General features: G+C 38.4%; 1 protein-coding gene across 2 annotated transcripts in view; it reads left to right on the forward strand.

Annotated features, from left to right (window-relative positions):
• POF1B (POF1B actin binding protein) overlaps window positions 1–18,194 on the forward strand; it is an 87,402-nt gene extending 69,208 nt beyond the window's left edge. Inside the window, exons 7-8 of one of the 2 annotated variants that reach the window (XM_040467645.1) lie at window positions 15,220–15,247; window positions 18,073–18,194. In XM_040467645.1, the coding sequence (XP_040323579.1) occupies window positions 15,220–15,247; window positions 18,073–18,174 (130 nt within the window). In that variant the 3' untranslated portion in view covers window positions 18,175–18,194. Of the gene's footprint in view, window positions 1–15,219; window positions 15,248–16,698; window positions 16,723–18,072 lie in introns of those variants that run through there. The other variant, XM_040467646.1, reaches the window with a different exon arrangement.
• The last annotated feature ends 2,678 nt before the right edge of the window (window positions 18,195–20,872 follow it).

The following is a 20,872-nucleotide window of genomic DNA, read 5'->3' on the forward strand; positions in this document are numbered from 1 at the left end:
TATGTGGATGGAACTGGAGGGTATTATGCTAAGTGAAACTAGTCAGTCAGAGAAAGACAAAAATCACATGACTTCACTTATATGAGGACTTTAAGAGGCAAACAGATGAACATAATGGAAGGGAAATGAAAATAATATAAAAACAGGGAGGGGTACAAAGCATAAGAGACTCATAAATATGGAGAACAAATGGAGGGTTACTGGAGGGATTGTGGGAGGGGGGATGGGCTAAATGGGCTCGGGGCATTAAGGAATCTACTCCTGAAATCATTGTTTCACTATATGCTAACTAATTTGGATGTAATTTTTAAAAATAAAAAATTAAATTAAAAAAAAGAAAATCAAAGGAAATTATCTTTTTAAGAGTTGTATAGATATTGATCACATCCTAAGGCTTTCCTAAATCATTAATCTTACTTCATATGACAAATTAATATACAGTTTTGATATTTCCTTGATGAGCATATTTTTTCATTGTGAAATGTGAGACCAAAATTAAATATAATGACTTAAAAGGATTTCATCAATATCCAAGATAGTAGAAAAATAATTTTCAGAGTCCTGCTTACCATATATTTTGATAAGTACTGCAATATATGTAGTCTGTCTTTTTGTAACTGTAAAATATTTCAAAATATAAAAAAATACTGAATATAGTATAATGAACAATTACATGCCCACCCATGATTAAAGTGTACTTATATCAAAAAAAAGAAGAAGACTTGTGATGTCTCCAGCTTTGTTTTTGTTTTTCAAGATTGCTTTGGCTGTTTCAAATCTTTTGTGTTTCCATACAAATTTGAGGATTGTTTTTCTAGGTATGTGAAAAATGCTGGTGGTATTTTTTATAGGAATTGCATTAAATGTGCAGATCGCTTTGGGTGGTAAGGACATTTTAACGATATTTGTTCTTCCCATCCATGAGCATGGAATGCCTTTACATTTTTTGTGTTCTCTTCAATTTCTGTCGTCAGTATTTGATAATTTTCAGAGTACATGTATTTCACTTCTTTGGTTATGTTTATTCCTAGGTATCTTATGGTTTTTGATGTAATTGTAAGTGGGATTGATTCCTTGGTTTCTCTTTCTGCTGCTTCATTACTGGTGTATATAAATGCAACAGATTTCCATATGTTGCTTTTTTGTGCTGTGAATTTACTGAATTCCTGTATCAGCTCTAGGAGTTTTTGGTGGAGTTTTTGGGTTTTCTATACATAGCATCATGTCATCTGCAAATAGTGAAACTTCTTCCTTGCCAACTTGTATGCCATCTATTTGTTTTTCTTGTCTGATTGCTGTGGCTAGGACTTCCAGTATTATGTAAAACAATGGCAGTGTGAGTAGACATCCCTGCCTTTTTTGTGACCTTAGGGAAAAAAGCTTTCAGGTTTTTTTCCCATTGAGGATGATGTCAGCTGTGGATTTTTCATATATGCCCTTTACGATGTTGAGGTATGTTCCCTCTAAATTTATTTTGTTGAAGATTTTTATCATGAACCGTTGTAGTTCATCAAATCCTTTCTTTGCATTTATTGAAATGATAATACATTTCTTATCCTTTCTTTTATTAATGTGGTGCATCACTTTGATTCTTTTGTGAATATTTAATGACCCTTGCAGCCTAGAAATAAATCCCACTTGAACATGATGAATGAATTTGTTAATGTATTGTTGGATTTGGTTTGTTAGTGTTTTATTGAGAATTTTTGTGTTCATGTTCATCAGGGATATTTCCCTGTAATTCTCTTTTTTAGTGGATTTTTTATCTAGTTTTTGGTATCAGGGTAATGCAGGCCTCATAGAATGAATTTGTGAGTTTTCTTTCCTTTTCTATATTTTGTGATAATTTGAAAGTAATAGGTATTAGGTCTTCTTTAAATGTTTGGTAGAATTTGCCTGTGAAGTCATCTGACACAGGTCTTTTTGGGGACTTTTTGATTACAGATTCCATTTCTTTGCTGGTTATTGCTCTGTTCAAGTTTTCTATTTCTTCCTGTTCCTGTTTTGGAATTTATATGGTTTTAGAAATTTATCCATTTCTTCTAGGTTGTCCAATTAGTTGGCATATAATTTTTCATAATGTTCTCTTATATTTGCTTGTGTTTCTGTCATGTTGGGTTTTAATTCTTCTATCTCACTTCTGATTTCATTTATTAGGGTGCATTATCTTTTATAGTTGATAACTCTCACTAGAGATTTATCAATTTTATTAAGTTTTTCAAAGAACCATCTCCTGGTTTCATTGATCTGTTCTATTGTTTTTATTTGTTTCTATATCATTGATTTCTGTTGTACTCTTTATTAACCCCTTCCTTTTCCTGTGTTTGGGTTTTGTCTGTTCTTTTTCTTGCTCCTTTAGGTATAAGGTTATATTGTTTATTTAAGATTTTTCTTCCTTCTTGAGGTAGGCCTATATAGCTATATATTTCCCTCTTTGGACTGCTTTTGCTGGATCCCAAAGGTTTTAGACTGTTGTGTTTTCATTTTCATTTGCTTCCATATATTTTTTATTTCTTCTTTGATTTCCTGTTTAACCAATTCATTGTTTAGTAGCATGTTGTTTAAGCTCAATGTATTTGTGGCCTTTCCAAGTTTTTTCTTGTGAATGACTTCTAGTTTCATAGTGCTGTGGTCACAAAAGGTGCATGGTATGATATCAATCTTTGTGTATTTGTTGAGGCCTGTTTTGTAACCTAGTATTTGATCTATTCTGAGAATGTTCCACATGCTCTTGAAAACAATGTGTATTCTCCTGTTTTATGATGAAATGTTCCGAATATATTGGTTAAGTCCATGTGGTCTTGTGTGTCATTCAAGGCCATTGTTTTCTTGTTGATTTTCTGTTTGGATGATCTGTCCATTTATGTAAGCGAGGCATTAAAGTCCCCTACTATTATTATATTATTATCCATTAATTCTTTTATGTTTGTTATTAAATATTTTATGTATTTGGGTGCTCCCATGTTGGATGCATAAATATTTACAATTGTTATATCTTCTTGTTGGATTATTCCCTTTATGATTATATAATGCCCTTCTTTGCCTCTTGTTACAGTCTTTGCTTCTAAGTCCAGTCTGTCTGATACAAGTACTGTTACTCTAGCTTTAGACATCCATTTGTGTGATAAATGTTTCTCCATCCCCTCACTTTCAATCTGCAAGTGTTTTTAGGTCTAAAGTGAGTCTCTTCTAAGCACTATATAGGTGACCCTTTTTTTTATTATTAATTCTGACATGCTATGTCTTTGGATTGGAGCATTTAGTCCATTTATATTCAAAATAATTATTAATTTAAATGTATTTGTTGCCATTTTACTTTGTCGTTGTCTGGAGATATTTTCTGATCTTTTCTTATATTTGTCACTGTTGGCCTCTCCTTTGTATCAAAGAGTCCCTTTGAATATTTCATGCATGGCTAGTTTTGTGGTCATGAATTCCTTTAGTTTTTGTTTTTTGGGAAACGATCTCTCTTTCTATTCTGCATGTTAGCCTTGCTGGATGGAGTATTCTTGACTGAAGATTTTTCCCAATTAGCACTTTGAATATATCATGCCACTCCCTGGCTTGCCAAGTTTCTGTTGAGAAATCTCCAGCTAGCCTTATGAGTCTTCCATTGTAAGTTAAGGACTTCTCTTGCCTTGCCACTTTTATGATTTTTTTTCTTTTTCACTATATTTTGCAAATTTAATTATAATATGTCTTAGTGTTGGCCTGCTTTTGTTGGTTTTGATGAGACTTATCTGTGCCTCCTGGATCTGGATGTCTGTTTCCTTCCCTAGATTAAGGAAGTTTTCATCTATTTCTTCAAATAAATTTTATGTTCCCCCTTTCTCTCTCTTCTTCATCTGGGACTTCTATAATATGAATGTTATTACATTTGATATAGTCATTCAGATCCTTAAATCTATTCTCATATTCCATGAATTCTTCTCTCTTTTGTTAAGCCTCATTATTTTCCATTGTTTTGTCTTCAGGGTCACTAATTCATTCTTCTGCTTCTAGTCTGCTGTTCATTGCATCAAGCTTGTTTCCAATCTCATTTATTGCATTATTCATCTCTGATTGCTTCATTGTTAACTATTTTATCTGTGTTTAAGGGTCTCCCTGATGTCTTCTATTCTTCTCTCAAGCCCAGTGGGTATCCTTATGATTGTTCCTTTAAATTCTCCATCAAACAGATTACTTATATCTGTTCTGCTTACATCTTTGGTAGTGGCCTTATCTTGTTATTTCATTTGGGACAGATTCTTCTGTCAGCATTTTGTGTAAGTCTCTGCCTTCTTTTCTGTGTAGGAAAAGCCAGTTATGCATACTGATACTAAAAGTAATAGCTTTATGAAGAAGAGGTCATGTAGTGCTCAGGGCCTGGCACTTCAGGGAGTGTCTCAGGTGTGTACTGTGTGCACTCTACTGTGGTGTTTTCACTGCTCTATCGTTCAAGCGAGTTATCTGCAGATGTTCTCCTTGCCTACTGTGGGCAGGTTTTTGTCCCTTGCCTGCGTATGGTGAGTTTTAACTAGGTGTGCTCTGGTGTGCTTGTGAAATGAGACCTGACACCAACTCCACCAGAGCCATGGCCCTGCAGAACTCTCTGGTCAGGAGATGTGGTGTCAGCAAGGGTTTGTGCCGGTCTTCTGGAGGAGGGGCCCGCCATGCTGGTATTAAGCTAATTTTGACTTAAAACGACAGTCTCCCTGGGGTGCAGGGATTGGGCTTGGTATAAGAATGTTTGGCAGCCTGTGTCCCTGCTGAGCTGCTTACTACAAGTGGCACTGTGTTTTTGCTGAGTAGCAGGGTGGGAAGTGGTGCCAGCCAGCTCCTTTCTTCTCAGAGAGGTGTCTCTGTGAAAGCTGACTTCAGTTTGCTCTGAGAAGAGTGAATAATCTCCCCACTGTTTGCCTCAAGCATGCTTCAGATCTTTGTTGCCATGCCATCTGCTCCCATGTTGTTTGCCTGCCTTCTCTCTGTGAGCAGGGTAGTGCCTTCAGGACTCTATCCCAGCCAAACCTGCTACCCTTTAAAATTCTAGGCTTTAAGCCCTGTTGACTGCAAGTTCTGACTAAATTTTGCCCCTCTCGTTTTCCAAGCCAGTGGCTTTGTGGAAACATTCTCCTTCAGAGTTTCCTTCTGTGCTTCTCTCTCTTCCTCTCTTTCTCTATCTCTCTCTGTCTCTTCTCTGTGACCCTGGTTTTCCCCCCAAAGTACCTAGGATCTATTTCTTCCCTAAACCACATATCTGTACTTCCTACCTTCTTTGATGTGGCCTGTTCTCCCCCCTCCTTTTTTTTAACATTTCTTTTTTTTTCTTTTAATATTTATTTTTGAGAGAGAGACATAGAGAACAAGCAGGGGAGGGGAAGAGAGAGAGACACAGAATCTGAAGCAGTCTCAAGGCTCCGAGCCATCAGCACAGAACCTGACATGGGGTTTGAACTCACAAACCATGAAATCGTGACCTGAGCCAAAGTTGGATGCTTAACTGACTGAGCCACACAGGTTCACCTCTTCTCTATGTTTAATTGTGGAGTTTGTTTTATCACTCTTCAGGTCAATTTCTGGGGTATTTAGTATGATTTTATAGTTATCTAGCTGTGTTTGTGGGAAGAGGGGAACCTAAGGTCCTCCTACTCTGAAGCTGTATTGTTCTTTCTCCTGCTCCTGTTTTTTTTCTGCCCATTGTAATTCCAACTATCACTCCCCAAGGCTGGATGGAGGTGTAATTCACATTGGTCTCTCCAACTCTCTGCTCTTATCTCTTTGTTTCCATTCTCTTTCTTTCTTTCCCTCTTCTTTAGTCCCCACTTAATCTCCTTTCTCCATGTTACAATTTAGCAATGAGTGGATGCAGGGTCAGAATTAAAGAAGGTTGTCTCATGAAACCATTCTGGTTACTTTAAAAAAATGCAGTATTAAGTCCTGTTGATTGTTAATTGCTCTATTTCTGTTTTGTTTTCTTATCTGTAGAAAGAAATGATTAGGGACATGTGTACTAGGTTGGCTTGGTCAGTGGAATTTTTAACATAAAGGTCCATTAATAACTGTGATTATTTCAGTTAATAGTAATGGAATATGACTAAAGTATTGATTCATATTTTTAACTTGTTGTAACTCCCAGTATATGCATGCAGTTTCTTTAGTAAAACATTTAAAAAGTACAGAATATTTTATTTATTTATTTTACTAGGGCTTCCCCACAATTTCTATTTTGGGCAATATAGGAAATGCCACATACATACATACAGATGATCGCAAATATGTAGTCATGCCTTGGGTAAATTTAACCTTCAGTTTTCTTCCTCCACATTAGTATATATATTTTTATAAATATATGCAAGAGGTTTTGCACAGTAAGAGACCTTCTTATCTCTGCAAGCAATATATTACCATAAGCAGTTACTTAGAAGGTAAAGGTAGGAGATAATGTCCTAACATGTCTCTAATATATTTTTCTTTTATATCAAAGAAATGTCACTCATATACCTCTGATTTTATACAAGCATCTTTAAAATATACAAGCACCTTTAAAATATTCTGCCTTGTTGTCAGAACATGTGTAGTGTGTTTTTGTTTGAGAAGTACATTCACCATATATTTTGTGCCGAATTCTTCAGTGAAGCACAGATAAAACAAGTAGTCAGAAATAAAGACCTGTCTGTTGCCACTGACACTGAAACTGTATCCTTTTCCACTTTCATCACTCCCCAAAGAAGCAAGTGCCAGACTGGTATAATCACTAAGAATTCTTTTGTGGTATTTGCCTACCTAACATGGCTTCACAAAGGGTCTTCTAACCCTGGTGCTCAAATCCTCATTTTGATGTTGGAAGTTATATCATCCCACTAGAATTTTGGTCATGTTGCTTAAAGCTCTGTCTCTATGTAAATATCCAGGTATGTGTAAGGTTTTGTCACTGCCATATATACTGTAGTGTAGATTGAATGAATTTATATTGCAAGTTTTGATTTTGATGAAAGGGTATGGAATAACTTGAAGACTCTATACAGAGAAGTTGGACTCAGCACTGAAAGTGAATGATACAAGAGAAAATGTGGGTGGAGAGAGAGAACAACTATTATTGTTATTCATTCACTCAGGCAGGATTTATTACAAAGCACCAAGGACTTGTACATCTAGTCATAAACAGATTAGTGCTAGTGCATGGCAGTAACTGATTCTGTATATTCTTTTGGCTTGTTATTTTGATATTGTTCATTTTTTATTTAAATACAATTTATTGTCAAATTGTTTTTCATACAACACCCACTGCTCATCCCAAGTGCCCTCCTCCATGCCCAACATCCATTTTCCACTCTCCCCCACCCCCCATCAAACCTCAGTTTGTTCTCAGTTTTTAAGAGTCTCTTATGGTTTGCCTCCCTCCTCTCTGTAACTTTTTTCCCCTTCCCCTCCCCCATGATCTTCTGCTAAGGTTCCCAGGATCCACATATGAGTTAAAACATATGGTATCTGTCTACCTCTGCCTGACTTATTTCACTTAGCATAATACATTCCAGCTCCATCCACGTTGCTGCAAATGGCCATATTTCATTCTTTCTCATTGCCAAATAGTATTCCATTGTATATATAAAGCACATCCTCTTTATCCATTCATCAGTTGATGGAAATTTAGGCTCTTTCCATAATTTGGCTATTGTTGAAAGTGCTGCTATAAACATTGGGGTACAAGTGTCCCTATGCATCAGCACTCCTGTATCCCTTGGATAAATTCCTAGCAGCCTATTGCTGGGTCATAAGGTAGTTCTATTTTTAATTTTTTGAGGAACCTCCACACTGTTTTCCAGAGCTGCTCCACCAGTTTGCATTCCCACCATCAGTGCAAGAGGGTTCCCATTTCTCCACATTCTTGCCAGCATCTATAGTCTCCTGATTTGTTCATTTTAGCCACTCTGACTGGCGTGAGGTGATATCTGAGTGTGGTTTTGATTTGTATTTCCCTGATGAGGAGCGATGTTGAGCATCTTTTCATGCGCCTGTTGGCCATCCGGATGTCTTCTTTAGAGAAGTGTCTATTCATGCATTCTGCCCATTTCTTCACTGGATTATTTGCTTTTCAGGTGTGGAGTTTGGTGAGGTCTTTACAGATTTTGGATACTAGCTCTTTATCTGATATGTCATTTGCAAATATCTTTTCCCATTCTGTTGGTTGCCTTTTAGTTTTGTTGATTGTTTCCTTTGCAGTGCCGAAGTTTTTGTCTTGATGAGGTCCCAATAATTCATTTTTGCCTTTAATTCCCTTGCCTTTGGAGATGTGTTGATTGAGAAATTGATGCAGCTACACTCAAAGAGATATTTTCCTGCTCTTAGCTCTAGGATTTTGACGGTTTCCTGTCTCACATTCAGGTCTTTCCTCCATTTTCAGTTTATTTTTGTGAATGGTATAAGAAAGTAGTCTAGTTTCATTCTTCTGCATGTTGCTGTACAGTTGTCCCAGCACCATTTGTTAAAGAGACAGTCTTTTTTTTCTATTGGATACTCTTTCTTGCTTTGTCAAAGATTAGTTGGCCATACTTTTGTGGGTCCAAATCTGACTTCTCTTTTCTATTCCATTGGTTTATGTGTCTGTTTTGTGTCAATACCATGTTGTCTTGATGATTACAGTTGATAGTAGAGGCTAAACTATGGGATTGTGATGCCTCCTGCTTTGGTTTTCTTCTTTGATAGTACTTTGGCTACATGAGCACTTTGTGGTTCCATACAAATTTTAGGGTTGTTTGATCTACTTTGAGAACAATGCTGGTGTAATTTTTATTGGGATTGTATTGAATGTGTAGACTGTTTTGGATAGTATTGACATTTTAACAATATTTATTCCAATCCATGAGCACGGAATGTTTTTCCATTTCTTTGTCTCTTCTTCAATTTCCTTCATAAGCATTCTATAGTTTTCAGCATAAAGATCCTTTATTTTTTTTATTACATCATTAAATTTTATTTATTTTTTTTTATTTATATATGAAATTTATTGTCAAATTGGTTTCCATACAACACCCAGTGCTCATCCCAAAAGGTGCCCTCCTCAATACCCATCACCCACCCTCTCCTCCCTCCCACCCCCCATCAACCCTCAGTTTGCTCTCAGTTCTCAACAGTCTCTTATGCTTTGGCTCTCTCCCACTCTAACCTCTTTTTTTTTTTTCCTTCCCCTCCCCCATGGGTTCCTGTTAAGTTTCTCAGGATCCACATAAGAGTGAAACCATATGGTATCTGTCTTTCTCTGGATGGCTTATTTCACTTAGCATCACACTCTCCAGTTCCATCCACGTTGCTACAAAAGGCCATATTTCATTTTTTCTCATTGCCACGTAGTATTCCATAGTGTATATAAACCACAATTTCTTTATCCATTCATCAGTTGATGGACATTTAGGCTCTTTCCATCATTTGGCTATTGTTGAGAGTGCTGCTATGAACATTGGGGTACAAGTGCCCCTATGCGTCAGTACTCCTGTGTCCCTTGGATAAATTCCTAGCAGTGCTATTGCTGGGTCATAGGGTAGGTCTATTTTTAATTTCCTGAGGAACCTCCACACTGCTTTCCAGAGCGGCTGCACCAATTTGCATTCCCACCAACAGTGCAAGAGGGTTCCCGTTTCTCCACATCCTCGCCAGCATCTATAGTCTCCTGATTTGTTCATTTTGGCCACTCTGACTGGTGTGAGGTGATATCTGAGTGTGGTTTTGATTTGTATTTCCCTGATAAGGAGCGACGCTGAACATCTTTTCATGTGCCTGTTGGCCATCCGGATGTCTTCTTTAGAGAAGTGTCTATTCATGTTTTCTGCCCATTTCTTCACTGGGTTATTTGCTTTTCGGGTGTGGAGTTTGGTGAGCTCTTTATAGATTTTGGATACTAGCCCTTTGTCTGATATGTCATTTGCAAAGATCCTTTAAATCTTTGGTTAGGTTTATTCATAGGTGTTTTATGGTTCTTGGTGTAATTGTGAATGAGATCAGTTTCTTTATTTCTCTTTCTGTTGCTTCATTATTGGTGTATAAAAATGCAAACAATTTCTGTACATTAATTTTTTACCCTGTGACTTTGGTGAATTTATTTATCAATTATATCAGACTTTTGGTGGAGTCTGTCGGGTTTTCCAGGTAGTGTATCATGTCCTCTACAAAAAGTGAAACTTTGATTTAATCTTTGCTGATGTTGATGCTTTTTTTACATTTAGTTGTCTGATTGCTGATACTAAGACTTACAGCACTATGTTACACAAAGCGGACATCACAGAGAGTGGACATCCCTGTCATGTTCCTGATCCCACCGGGAAAGTTCTCAGTTTTTACCCATTGAGGATGATATTATCTGTGGGCTTTTCTATGATGTTTAAGTACGTTCCTTCTATTCTGACTTTCTTGAGGGTTTTCATCAAGAAATGATGCTGTATTTTGTCAAATGCTTTTTCTGCATCCATTGACAGGATCATGTGGTTTTTATATTTTCTTTTATTAATATGATGTATCAAATTGATTGATTTCCAAATATTGAACCAGTCCTGCAGCCCAGGAATGAATCCCACTTGATCATGATGAATAATTCTCTTTATATGCTGTTGACTTCACTTTGCTAGTATATTGTTGAGAATTTTTGCATCCATGTTCATCAGGCATATTGGCCTGTAGTTCTCTTTTTTTGCTGGGTGTCTGTCTGGTTTGGGAATCAAAGTACTGCTGTCTTCATAGAATGAGTCTGTAAGTTTTCCTTCCCTTTCTATTTTTTGGAATAGCTTGAGAAGGATAGGTATTAACTCTGCTTTAAATGTCTGGTAGAATTCCCCAGTGAAGCCATCTGGGTCAGGACTCTGATTTGTTGAGAGATTTTTGGTGACTGATTCAATTTCTTCACTCATTATGGACCTGTTCAAATTTTCTATTTCCATATGATCCATTTGAGTTTTGGAAGTGGGTGGGTGCTTAGGAATTTGTCCATTTCTTCCAGGTTGTCCAGTTTGTTAGCATATAATTTTTCATAGTATTCCTTGATAATTACTGTATTTCTGAGGAATTGGTTGTCATAATTCCATTTTCATTCGTGATTTTATCTATTTGGGTCCTCTCTCTTTTCTTTTTGAGAAACCTGGCTAGAGGTTTATTAATTTTGTTTATTTTTTCAAAAAGCCAACTTTTAGTTTCACTGATCTGTTCTAGTGTGCTTTTGATTCTATATTGTTTATTTCTGCTATGTTCTTTATTATTTCTCTTCTGCTGGCTTTGGGGTGTCTTTCCTGTTCTGCTTTTCTTTCCTTTAGGTGTGCTGTTATATTTTGTATTTGGGATTTTTCTTGTTTCTTGAGATAGGCTTGGGTTGCAATGTATTTTCCTCTCAGGACTGCCTTCGCTGCATCCGAAAGCATTTAGATTGTTGTCTTTTCGTTTTAATTTGTTTGCATACATTTTCGAATTTCTTTTCTAATTGCCTGGTTGACCCATTTGTTCTTTAGTAGGGTGTTCTTTAACCTCCATGCCTTTGGAGGTTTTCCAGACCTTTTCCTGCGGTTGATTTCAAGTTTCATAGCATTGTGATCTGAAAGTGTTCATGGTATGATCTCAATTCTTTTATATTTATTGAGGGCCATTTGTGACCCAGTACATGATCTATCTTGGAGAATGTTCCATGCACACTCAAGGAGAAAGTATATTCTGCTGCTTTTGGATGTAGAGTTCTAAATATATCTGTCAAGTCCATCTGGTCCAATGTATCATTCAAAGCCATTGTTTCTTTACTGATATGTGTCTAGATGATCTGTCTATTGTTGTAAGTGGAGTATTAAAGTCCCCTGCAATTACCACATTCTTATCAATAAGATTGCTTATGTTTGTGATTAATTGTTTTAAATATTTGGGTGCATTCGAATTTGGTGCATAGACATGTATAATTGTTAGCTCTTCCTGATGGATAGATCCTGTAATTATTACCTAGTGCCCTTCTTCATCTCTTGTTACAGACTTTAATTTAAAGTCTAGTTTGTCTGATATAAGTATTGCTACTCCAGCTTGCCTATGACTTTGAGTAGCACGATAGATAGTTCTCCATCCCCTCATTTTCAATCTGAAGGTGTCCTCAGGTCTAAAATGAGTCTCTTGTAGACAGAAAATAGATGGGTCTTCTTTTTATCCATACCGATACCCTATGTCTTTTGATTGGAGCATTTAGTCCATTTACATTCAGTGTTATTTTTGAAAGATATGGGTTTAGTCATTGTGATGTCCGTAGCTTTCATGCTTGTAGTGATGCCTCTGGTACTTTGTGGTCTTTGCAACATTTCACTCACAGAATCTCCCTTAGGATCTCTTGTAAGGCTGGTTTAGTGGTGATGAATTCCTTCAGTTTTTGTTTGTTTGGGAAAACCTTTATCTCTCCTATTCTGAATGACAGACCTTCTGGATAGAGAATTCTCGGCTGCATGGTTTTCCTGTTCATCACATTGAAGATTTCCTGCCATTCCTTTCTGGCATGCCAAGTTTCAGTACATAGATCTGACACTACTCTTATGGGTTTACTTTTGTAAGTTAGAGCGTGTTTATCCCTTGCTGCTTTCAGAATTTTCTCTTTATCCTTGTATTTTTCCAGTTTCACTATGATATGTCATGCAGAAGATCGAATCAAGTTATGTCTGAAGAGAGTTCTCTGTGCCTCTTGTATTTCACTGCCTTTTTCCTTCCCCAGATCAGGGAATTTCTCACCTAAGATTCATTAAAGTGCATTTTCAGACCCTTTCTCTCTCTTTTCTTCTTCTGGAATTCCTATGATACAGATATTGTTCCAGTTGATTGCATCACTTCCTTCTGTAATATTCCCCTCTTGATCCTGGATTTTTTAATCTCTCTTTTTCTCAGCTTCCTCTTTTTCCATAATTTTATCTTCTAATTCACCTATTCTCCCCTCTGCCTCTTCAATCTGTGCTGTGGCCGCCTCCATTTTATTTTGCACCTCATTTATAGCATTTATTAATTCATCGTGACTGATTTTTAGTTCCTTAATCTCTGCAGTAATAGATTCTCTGCTGTCTTCTATGCCTTCTTCAAGCCCAGTGATTAATCTTATCAGTATTATTCTAAATTCTTATTCAGTTATATTGCTTATATCTGTTTAAATCAATTCTTTAGCTTTCAGTTCTTCCTGGATTTTCTTTTGCATGGAATTCTTCCATTTCATCATTTTGGCTACTTTTCTGTACCTTTTGAGTTTTAAAAGCTTCTTATGTGCTCTGTACCTGTGAGCACTCTTATATTAAAGGGGGGTCATACACTGTTCAGGACCTGGCCCTTCAGTAGGTGTTTTTTTGGAGAGTGTTACTTGCTCTGTGTTGTCCTGACTTTGGTCATTTTATTTCTCTACTTGTAGTGATGTTTTGGACCCTCCACAAGATCTGCTTTGAGTTGTTATTTGAAGTAGCCCTGGAAAGGAAAACAAACAGAAAAACCAACAGGAAACAAAGACAGGCAAACACACAGACAAATAAAACAAACAAACAGACAGACCAGACACACACACACACATAAAACAAACAAACTAATCCAAAAGCAAAAAAGCAGAAACACCAGCTACAAGTAAAGAAAAGGGTGGAGGCAGTGCTGATGGAAGAGCATATACAAAGAGAGAAATGACAGGGGTGGGGACAAAGAGAAAATAAACATTGACTGGGCAGAGAGGCTAAATGGCCTTATCCAGAGAGAGAGAAAGAAAGAAAATAAAGAAGGAGGTGGGGGAAAATAAAAGATAAAATTACCCAGACAGAGAAACTATGGCTTGATTATTCCAAAGAGAGAAAAGGAAAGTAGAGAAGATGGTGTAGAACATGTATGAAGAGAATGGATTAAATATGTCTGTTTAAACAAACCAACAACCAGAGTAACCAGCCTAGAGGAGGGAAGAGATAAGAAGGGAATATATATCTAAATAACAAGAATTGTCCGAGAATTAATCCAGGGCCTGCAGCAGCACTGGTCTGAATGACAAAGCCCTTTGGTTTCACAGCATCTGTCCTGCTCCAGCAGATATGCAGTGACCAGGCATGGAGGGGCATGGTTTGGTGTAGGCTGGTTCTGCCTCCACTATGGGCCCCGGACAGATCCCTGAGGTCTCGCCTTGGTGGTGCTGGGGTGGGGGGGGGGGGAATGGCGATCCCCCAGCCTCTTCTCCATGGGGCTTGGTGGACTCCATTTGAGTCCTCCTCACTGTGCAGCAGGCGCAGATGGGGCGGGCCTTCTCTCTCCCCTGACTCCCCTGACCAGCGCTTGGCTAGGATTCAAAATCCCATTCTGTCTGCTCTGGCACTGAGGAAGTGCCTCTCTGTGCAGCCTGGGATCAAAGTCCCATTCTGTCTGCTCTGGCACTGAGGAAGTGCCTCTCTGTGCAGCCTGATATGTGCTCCCAGCTGGCTTTGTCTGTGCCGCAGCACTTCAGGGAGGACCAACTTTTCCTGCTGCAGACTGTATTGCTGACATCCCCACTGAACCCGGGGATGGCAGAGGCAGGCAGGCTTTGTCCTTTCCCACAGCACTCCAAGGAGAGGACTGGTTTCTTCTACTGTGGACTGCACCCCTGACCTACCACCGAACCCAGGGCTGGCTCCCCTCCTCCCCAGATGTGCGAATGGGTCAGCTGGCCCCAGTCCAAGAAAGCCCCGCAGTTAGAGATGGTATCGCTCTCAGTCCCAGACGAGGTTTATCTTTTGTCCAGATACAGTCGTATGTTTCCCCAGCAACTGTTTCTCTTCCCTTTGTCTCTCCACCAAAGGGGATCCTTCCCCTCTGTGCTTATGTGGCCCATTTTATCTCCCCCAGTTCTCAATCACCTACCTATAGCCCGTCAAGGATGTTCCAGTGACTCCTTTTTAGACTCAGTCTCCTTCCCTCCCAGACTCTTGGGGGTTCAAAGTCCTTTGGCTTCAGAACTTCTTTGAGAGATGCGGGAAGTTTGGATTGCCCCACTTCTCTGCCATGTTGGCCTCTTCCTCTCCCTAATCAATATTGGTCATTTTTAGTAGATTAACTAGTTTCAGGAAAATTATCTTTATTTTTCATAAGTGCCATTTTAGTTAGTTTAAAATTTCTTATTTGAATTGTAAATTGAATTGCTGTTATTATGATATATTAAAACTAAGATAAAAGAATTAGAAACACTAGCATTTATATATGACCAATACATACATTTTCTTAAGGTTGTCTATCTTTTTATTTTCATTCTTGCAGCAAAGAGGACTTTGAGTCTACAGATGAGGTAAGTGCAAAAATAGTTGAAAATCAAATATAGGTGATAACAAAGCAGATTCTGATATTTGCACCAATAATACTGTTTTAGTTTGGTACCTTTATTAGACTGGAAACACAGATTAGTGAAAGATATAATGATCATTTTGTCTTTAAAATGATAGAACCATTTATATGTTTGTAATTATGGGGCACCTGGGTGGCTCAGTTGGAGAAGCATCCAACTCAGTTCAGGTCATGATCTTACAGTTGGTGGGTTCAAGCCCCAGGTTGGGCTCTGTGCTGACCATGCAGATCCTGGAGCCTGTTTCAGATTCTGTGTCTCCCTCTCTCTCTGCCTTTCCCCTGCTCACACTCCATCTCTCTGTGTCTCTCAAAAATAAATTAAAATGTTAATTTTTTAAATATTTTTCTAATGGCTATAAAAGTAATAATCATAAAGGTAATAATTATTAATGTGAAAAATATTTCATTAACTGTTGTTTATGACTTTGTCTTTGCTTATCAAAACATTTAAAATTTCATTTACCACATACTCTCCACTTTAGAAAATTAAGACCTACATTAACTAAGTAGCAAAGTTAGTTTTAATGTATTTTGAGCCTTATGACCCATGCCAAACAGAAATCAACTTAAGTTTTTTTCAATTTTTAATTCTATTATATATGCACATTTTGTTAAGTATTACTTCAAATGGAATAAGTAATCAGCTAGAGAAAGAACTGATTTCGATGTAATAAAAAAACACAGTGGCCTCTTTTGTGTTTTTTTTCTTTTTTATAAAAATTTTTTTGCTTACATTTATTTATTTTTTAATAGAGAGAGACAGAACACAAGTGGGGGAGGGGCAGAGAGAGAAGGAGACACAGAATCCAAAGCAGGGTCCAGGCTGCAAGCTGTCAGCACAGAGCCTGTCACAGGGCTCGAACTCACAAACCATGAGATCATGACCTGAGCCAAAGTTGGATGCTTAACCGACTGAGCCACCCAGGTGCCCCAATTTTTTTCTTCATTTGCAATGTATTGATATACTGCATTCATTACAGTGATTTTCACTTAAAATTAGTTGAAGCTTCTCACAAAAGGGGATGTCAGTGGGGATATGGCTGAAATAAATAACGAGGCTTAAGAGTATACTTATTTTAATAAACACTGAGAAATTTATAGAATTGCTAAATCATTATATTGTACACCTGAAATTAATATAACACTGTATGTTAATTATATTTGAATAAATAAAAGAAGACAATGATCCTTGGTGGGCTGGGCATAGGATTTGGCAAGATAAGTATCTGCTGTGATGTCTTAACTTCAGTCCTTGGTTATCTGTTTTTGTTTTTTGTATTTGTTTTTTGTTTTTTTGTTTTTTGTTTTTTGTAAGGACATCATCCTTCTATGGTTTGGGATAAGGGTACTGAAGTCAGAGGTACTGGATGGTATTCTAATTAACTTGTCTTGCAGCAGCCATAGAGAAAAATCACCCGCTGAGGAAGAGGGAAAGATGTCTTCTGAGGAAGTGGATTCTTGGTTAGTCATCCAAAGAGGGTCTTGAGCAGGTGGAAGAGAAGACCCTTTCTCTATTAGAATCTCCCTCTCTTGGATCTAGACCTCACAGAGGGAACCTGTATGGATATGAGCTTCAGAAGAAGGGCAATAAGATTATGTGGAAGACAGAATAATAGCTCCCCAAAGATGTCCACACCCTAATCCCTGAAACTTTTGAATATGTTACCTTAACATGGTAAAATAAACTTTGCAAATGTGACTAAGTTAAGAATCTTAAAGTGAGGAGCTTATCCTGGATTATGTGGGTGGGCCCAATGTTAACACTAACGGTCCTTAAAAGAGGGAGGCAGAAGGTCAGAGTCAGGAGATCTGCCAATGGAAGCAGAGATGGGAGTGATGAAGCCACCAGCCAAGGAATTCAGGCAGCCTGTAGAAACAAAAAGGCAATGAAATAGATTCTCCCCTAGAGCCCACCAAAAGAATGCAGTTCTGCTGACACATTAATTTTGCCCCATTGATTCCAACCTCCAAAACTACTAGATAATAAATTTGCATTGCTTCAACTAAAAAAAAAAAAAAAATCAGTTAAAGCTTTTCAATGTTGCTGTGTCAACATTTACTTTTTCAGAAGTCATCATAGCTCAATGTAAATGCTCAATTTTCATTATTTAAAAAATCAGCCTCTAAAATGTCATATTTACCACTCATCAAAGCTTCCAGTTGTTGAAAGATACACTGAGAGTATTTAATGGGATTTGAGAGACCATCTTTTTGTTTTTTTAATTACTCTTAAAAAATGTAGAAATGGAACATCTGATTGGTTGCATAAAGTTTTTCCCTAAAATGCCTAGAATTCAAGGTACTTTCCATAGTGTCTGTAGTATAATCTTTTTTTTTAATTTTAAATAATTTGTTTAAGTTTATTTATTTTGAAAAAGACAGAAACAACATGAGTGGGGAAGGGGCAGAGATAGTGAGAGAGAGAGAGACAGAGAGAGAGAGAGAGAATCCCAAGCAGGCTCTGCCCTGTCAGCACAGATCCCAGTGCAGGGCTGGAAAGCACCAAACTGTGAAATAATGATCTGAGCTGAAACCAGAAGTTGGACACTTAACCGACTGAGCCACCCAAGTGCCTCTATAATCATTTTTTTAAAAGTAAGAACTATCACGGTAGAAATGAAGTTGGTAGCAACTATCGCCCAAAACTGAAATAATATTTTGATGTTCCTAAAAATATGCTCTGCTGCACAAAAGTCTGTGAACTGCAGACCCTACAATTACAATACTCATGTGTATCTTTTCAATGTATAAGCCTCTCTTTTCTTACAGTCAGAAGACATTGAATCATTGATTCCCAGAGGATTGTCAGCGTTTACAAAACAGCAAATTCGCTATATTCTGCAGGTAAGATGGGGTCAAGAGTGGATGTGAAATCAACAGTGACAAACCACTAGCCAAGGATGCTTCCCTTAATTAAGAACAGAAAGTTCTAAATAAAAATCCTGCTTTACAAGAGTTGATTATACTTTGATTAAAAAAGGGTTGCATTATAGTTGATTATACTTTGATTAAAAAAGGGTTGCATACCACTTATATTGAATAATTAGCATTCAGGAAAGCATTATAGAAATAGTAATGCCCTTATTCTCTCCTGACTCCTATAGCAAAACCTGATTCTAACTTGTAGTCTTTGTCCCCATCGTTTCCATTTTGTATTCTTCCCCTCCACACCGTATCCTTGTAGTAAGATGAGAAAGGCCAGTGCCTTGCTTTTTCTGATTTACGGAAGGGTAGAGACTACTGGAGTAGTAAGTTTCCCTACAATGAAATGAGAAACAGAAGAAGATAGATGCTAAAAGAATATGGCTAGATTCTCATTTGGAGAGATTGGTCGGGAAGATGGCGGGGTAGGAGGACGCTGGGCTCACCGTGTCCTGCTGATCACTTAGATTCCACTTACACCTGCCTAAATAACCCAGAAAACCACAAGAAGACTAGCAGAATGGATTATCTGGAGCCAAGTGCAGACAGGAGACCCACAGAAGAGGGTAGGAAGGGCAAAGAGGCGGTGTGTACTACACGGACTGGCAGGAGGGAGCCGGGGGAGGGGCGGCCCGCCAACAAGCAGAGCCCCTGAGTCTGGCTTGCAAAACCGGATCGACCAGACGGAGTGTGTTCTGACAGCAAGCAGGACTTAACATCTGGAAGGTTATAAACTAACAGCTTTGCTCTCAGAGCAGGAGGATAGGAGGACAACGGGAGGGAGATTTGTTGAGCCCCGGACAACAGAGCTCAGCTTGGCGGGGAACAAAGGTGCTGGCCAGAGCCATCTCCCTCCCCCATCCCCCAGCCAAAATCCCAAAGGGAACCAGTTCCTGCCAGGGAACTTGCTTGCACCACGCAAACACCCAATGATGTGCTTCTGCAGATCCATCCCTCCATTGGAGGGTCTGACTCCCTTCCAGTGCTGCAGGGCGCTTCCTGAAGTGGATCACCAAAGGATAAGCGAGCTGAGCCTGCCCCTCCCACACTGTGCCCTTGCCAATCCACTCCAGCTAATATGCCAGATCCCCAGCACCACAAGCCTGGCAGTGTGCAAGTAGCCCAGACAGGCCACGCCACCCCACAGTGAATCCCCCACCTAGGAGAGGGGGGAAGAGAAGGTACACACCAGTCTGACTGTGGCCCCAGTGGTGGGCTGGGGCAGACATCAGGTCTGACTGCGCCCCGCCCACCAACTCCAGTTATACACCACAGCACAGGGGAAGTGACCTGCAGCTCCGCACCACTCCAGGGACTATCCAAAATGACCAAAGGGAAGAATTCCCCCCAAAAGAATCTCCAGGAAATAACAACAGCTAATGAACAGATCAAAAATGATTTAAACAATATAACAGAAAGTGAATTTAGAAACATAGTCATAAAATTAATCACTGGGCTTGAAAACAGTATAAAGGACAGCAGAGAATATTTTGCTACAGAGATCAAGGGACTAAGGAACAGTCAGGAGGAGCTAAAAAATGCTATAAATGAACTGCAAAATAAAATGGAGGCAACCATGGCTCGGATTGAAGAGGCAGAGTAGACAATAGGTGAACTAGAAGATAAAATTATGGAAAAAGAGGAAGCTGAGAAAAAGAAAGATGAAAAAACCCAGAAGTATGAGAGGAAAATTAGAGAACTAAGTGATGAACTAAAGAGAAACAATCTACGCATATTTGGTATTCCAGAGGAGGAAGAGAGAGGGAAAGGTGCTGAAGGGGTACTTGAAGAAATAATAGCTGAGAATTTCCGTGAACTGGGGAAGGAAAAAGGCATTGAAATCCAAGAGGCACAGAGAACTCCCTTCAGACGTAACTTGAATCGATCTTCGGCACGACATATCATAGTGAAACTGGCAAAATACAAGGATAAAGAGAAAATTCTGAAAGCAGCTAGAGATAAACATGGTCTAACATATAAAGGGAGACCTACAAGACGCCTGACGGATCTGTCTACTGAAACTTGGCAGGCCAGAAAGCAATGGCAGGAAACCTTCAACGTGATGAACAGAAAAAATATGCAGCCGAGAATCCTTTATCCAGCAAGTCTGTCATTTAGAATAGAAGGAGAGATAAAGGTCTTCCCAAACAAACAAAAACTGAAGGAATTCGTCCTTCAACCAGCCCTACAAGAGATCCTAAGGGGGATCCTGTGAGACAAAGTACCAGAGACATCGCTACAAACATAATACATACAGATATCACAATGACTCTAAACCCATATCTTTCTATAATAACACTGAACATAAATGGACTAAATGCGCCAATCAAAAGACATAGGGTATTAGAATGGATTAAAAAACAAGACCGATTTATTTGCTGTCTACAAGAGACTCATTTTAGACATGAGGACACCTTCAGATTGAAAGTGAGGGAATGGAGAACTATCATGCTACTGGAAGTCAAAAGAAAGCTGGAGTAGCCATACTTATATCAGACAAACTAGACTTTAAATTAAAGGCTGTAAAAAGAGATGAAGAAGGGCATTATATAATAATCACAGGGTCTATCCATCAGGAAGAGCTAAGAAATATAAATGTCTATGCACCGAATATAGGAGCCCCCAAATATATAAAACAACTACACAC

Source organism: Herpailurus yagouaroundi, unplaced genomic scaffold (genome assembly GCF_014898765.1).
Source record: "Herpailurus yagouaroundi ecotype Mexico unplaced genomic scaffold, PumYag 67555, whole genome shotgun sequence".
NCBI lineage: Eukaryota > Metazoa > Chordata > Mammalia > Carnivora > Felidae > Herpailurus > Herpailurus yagouaroundi.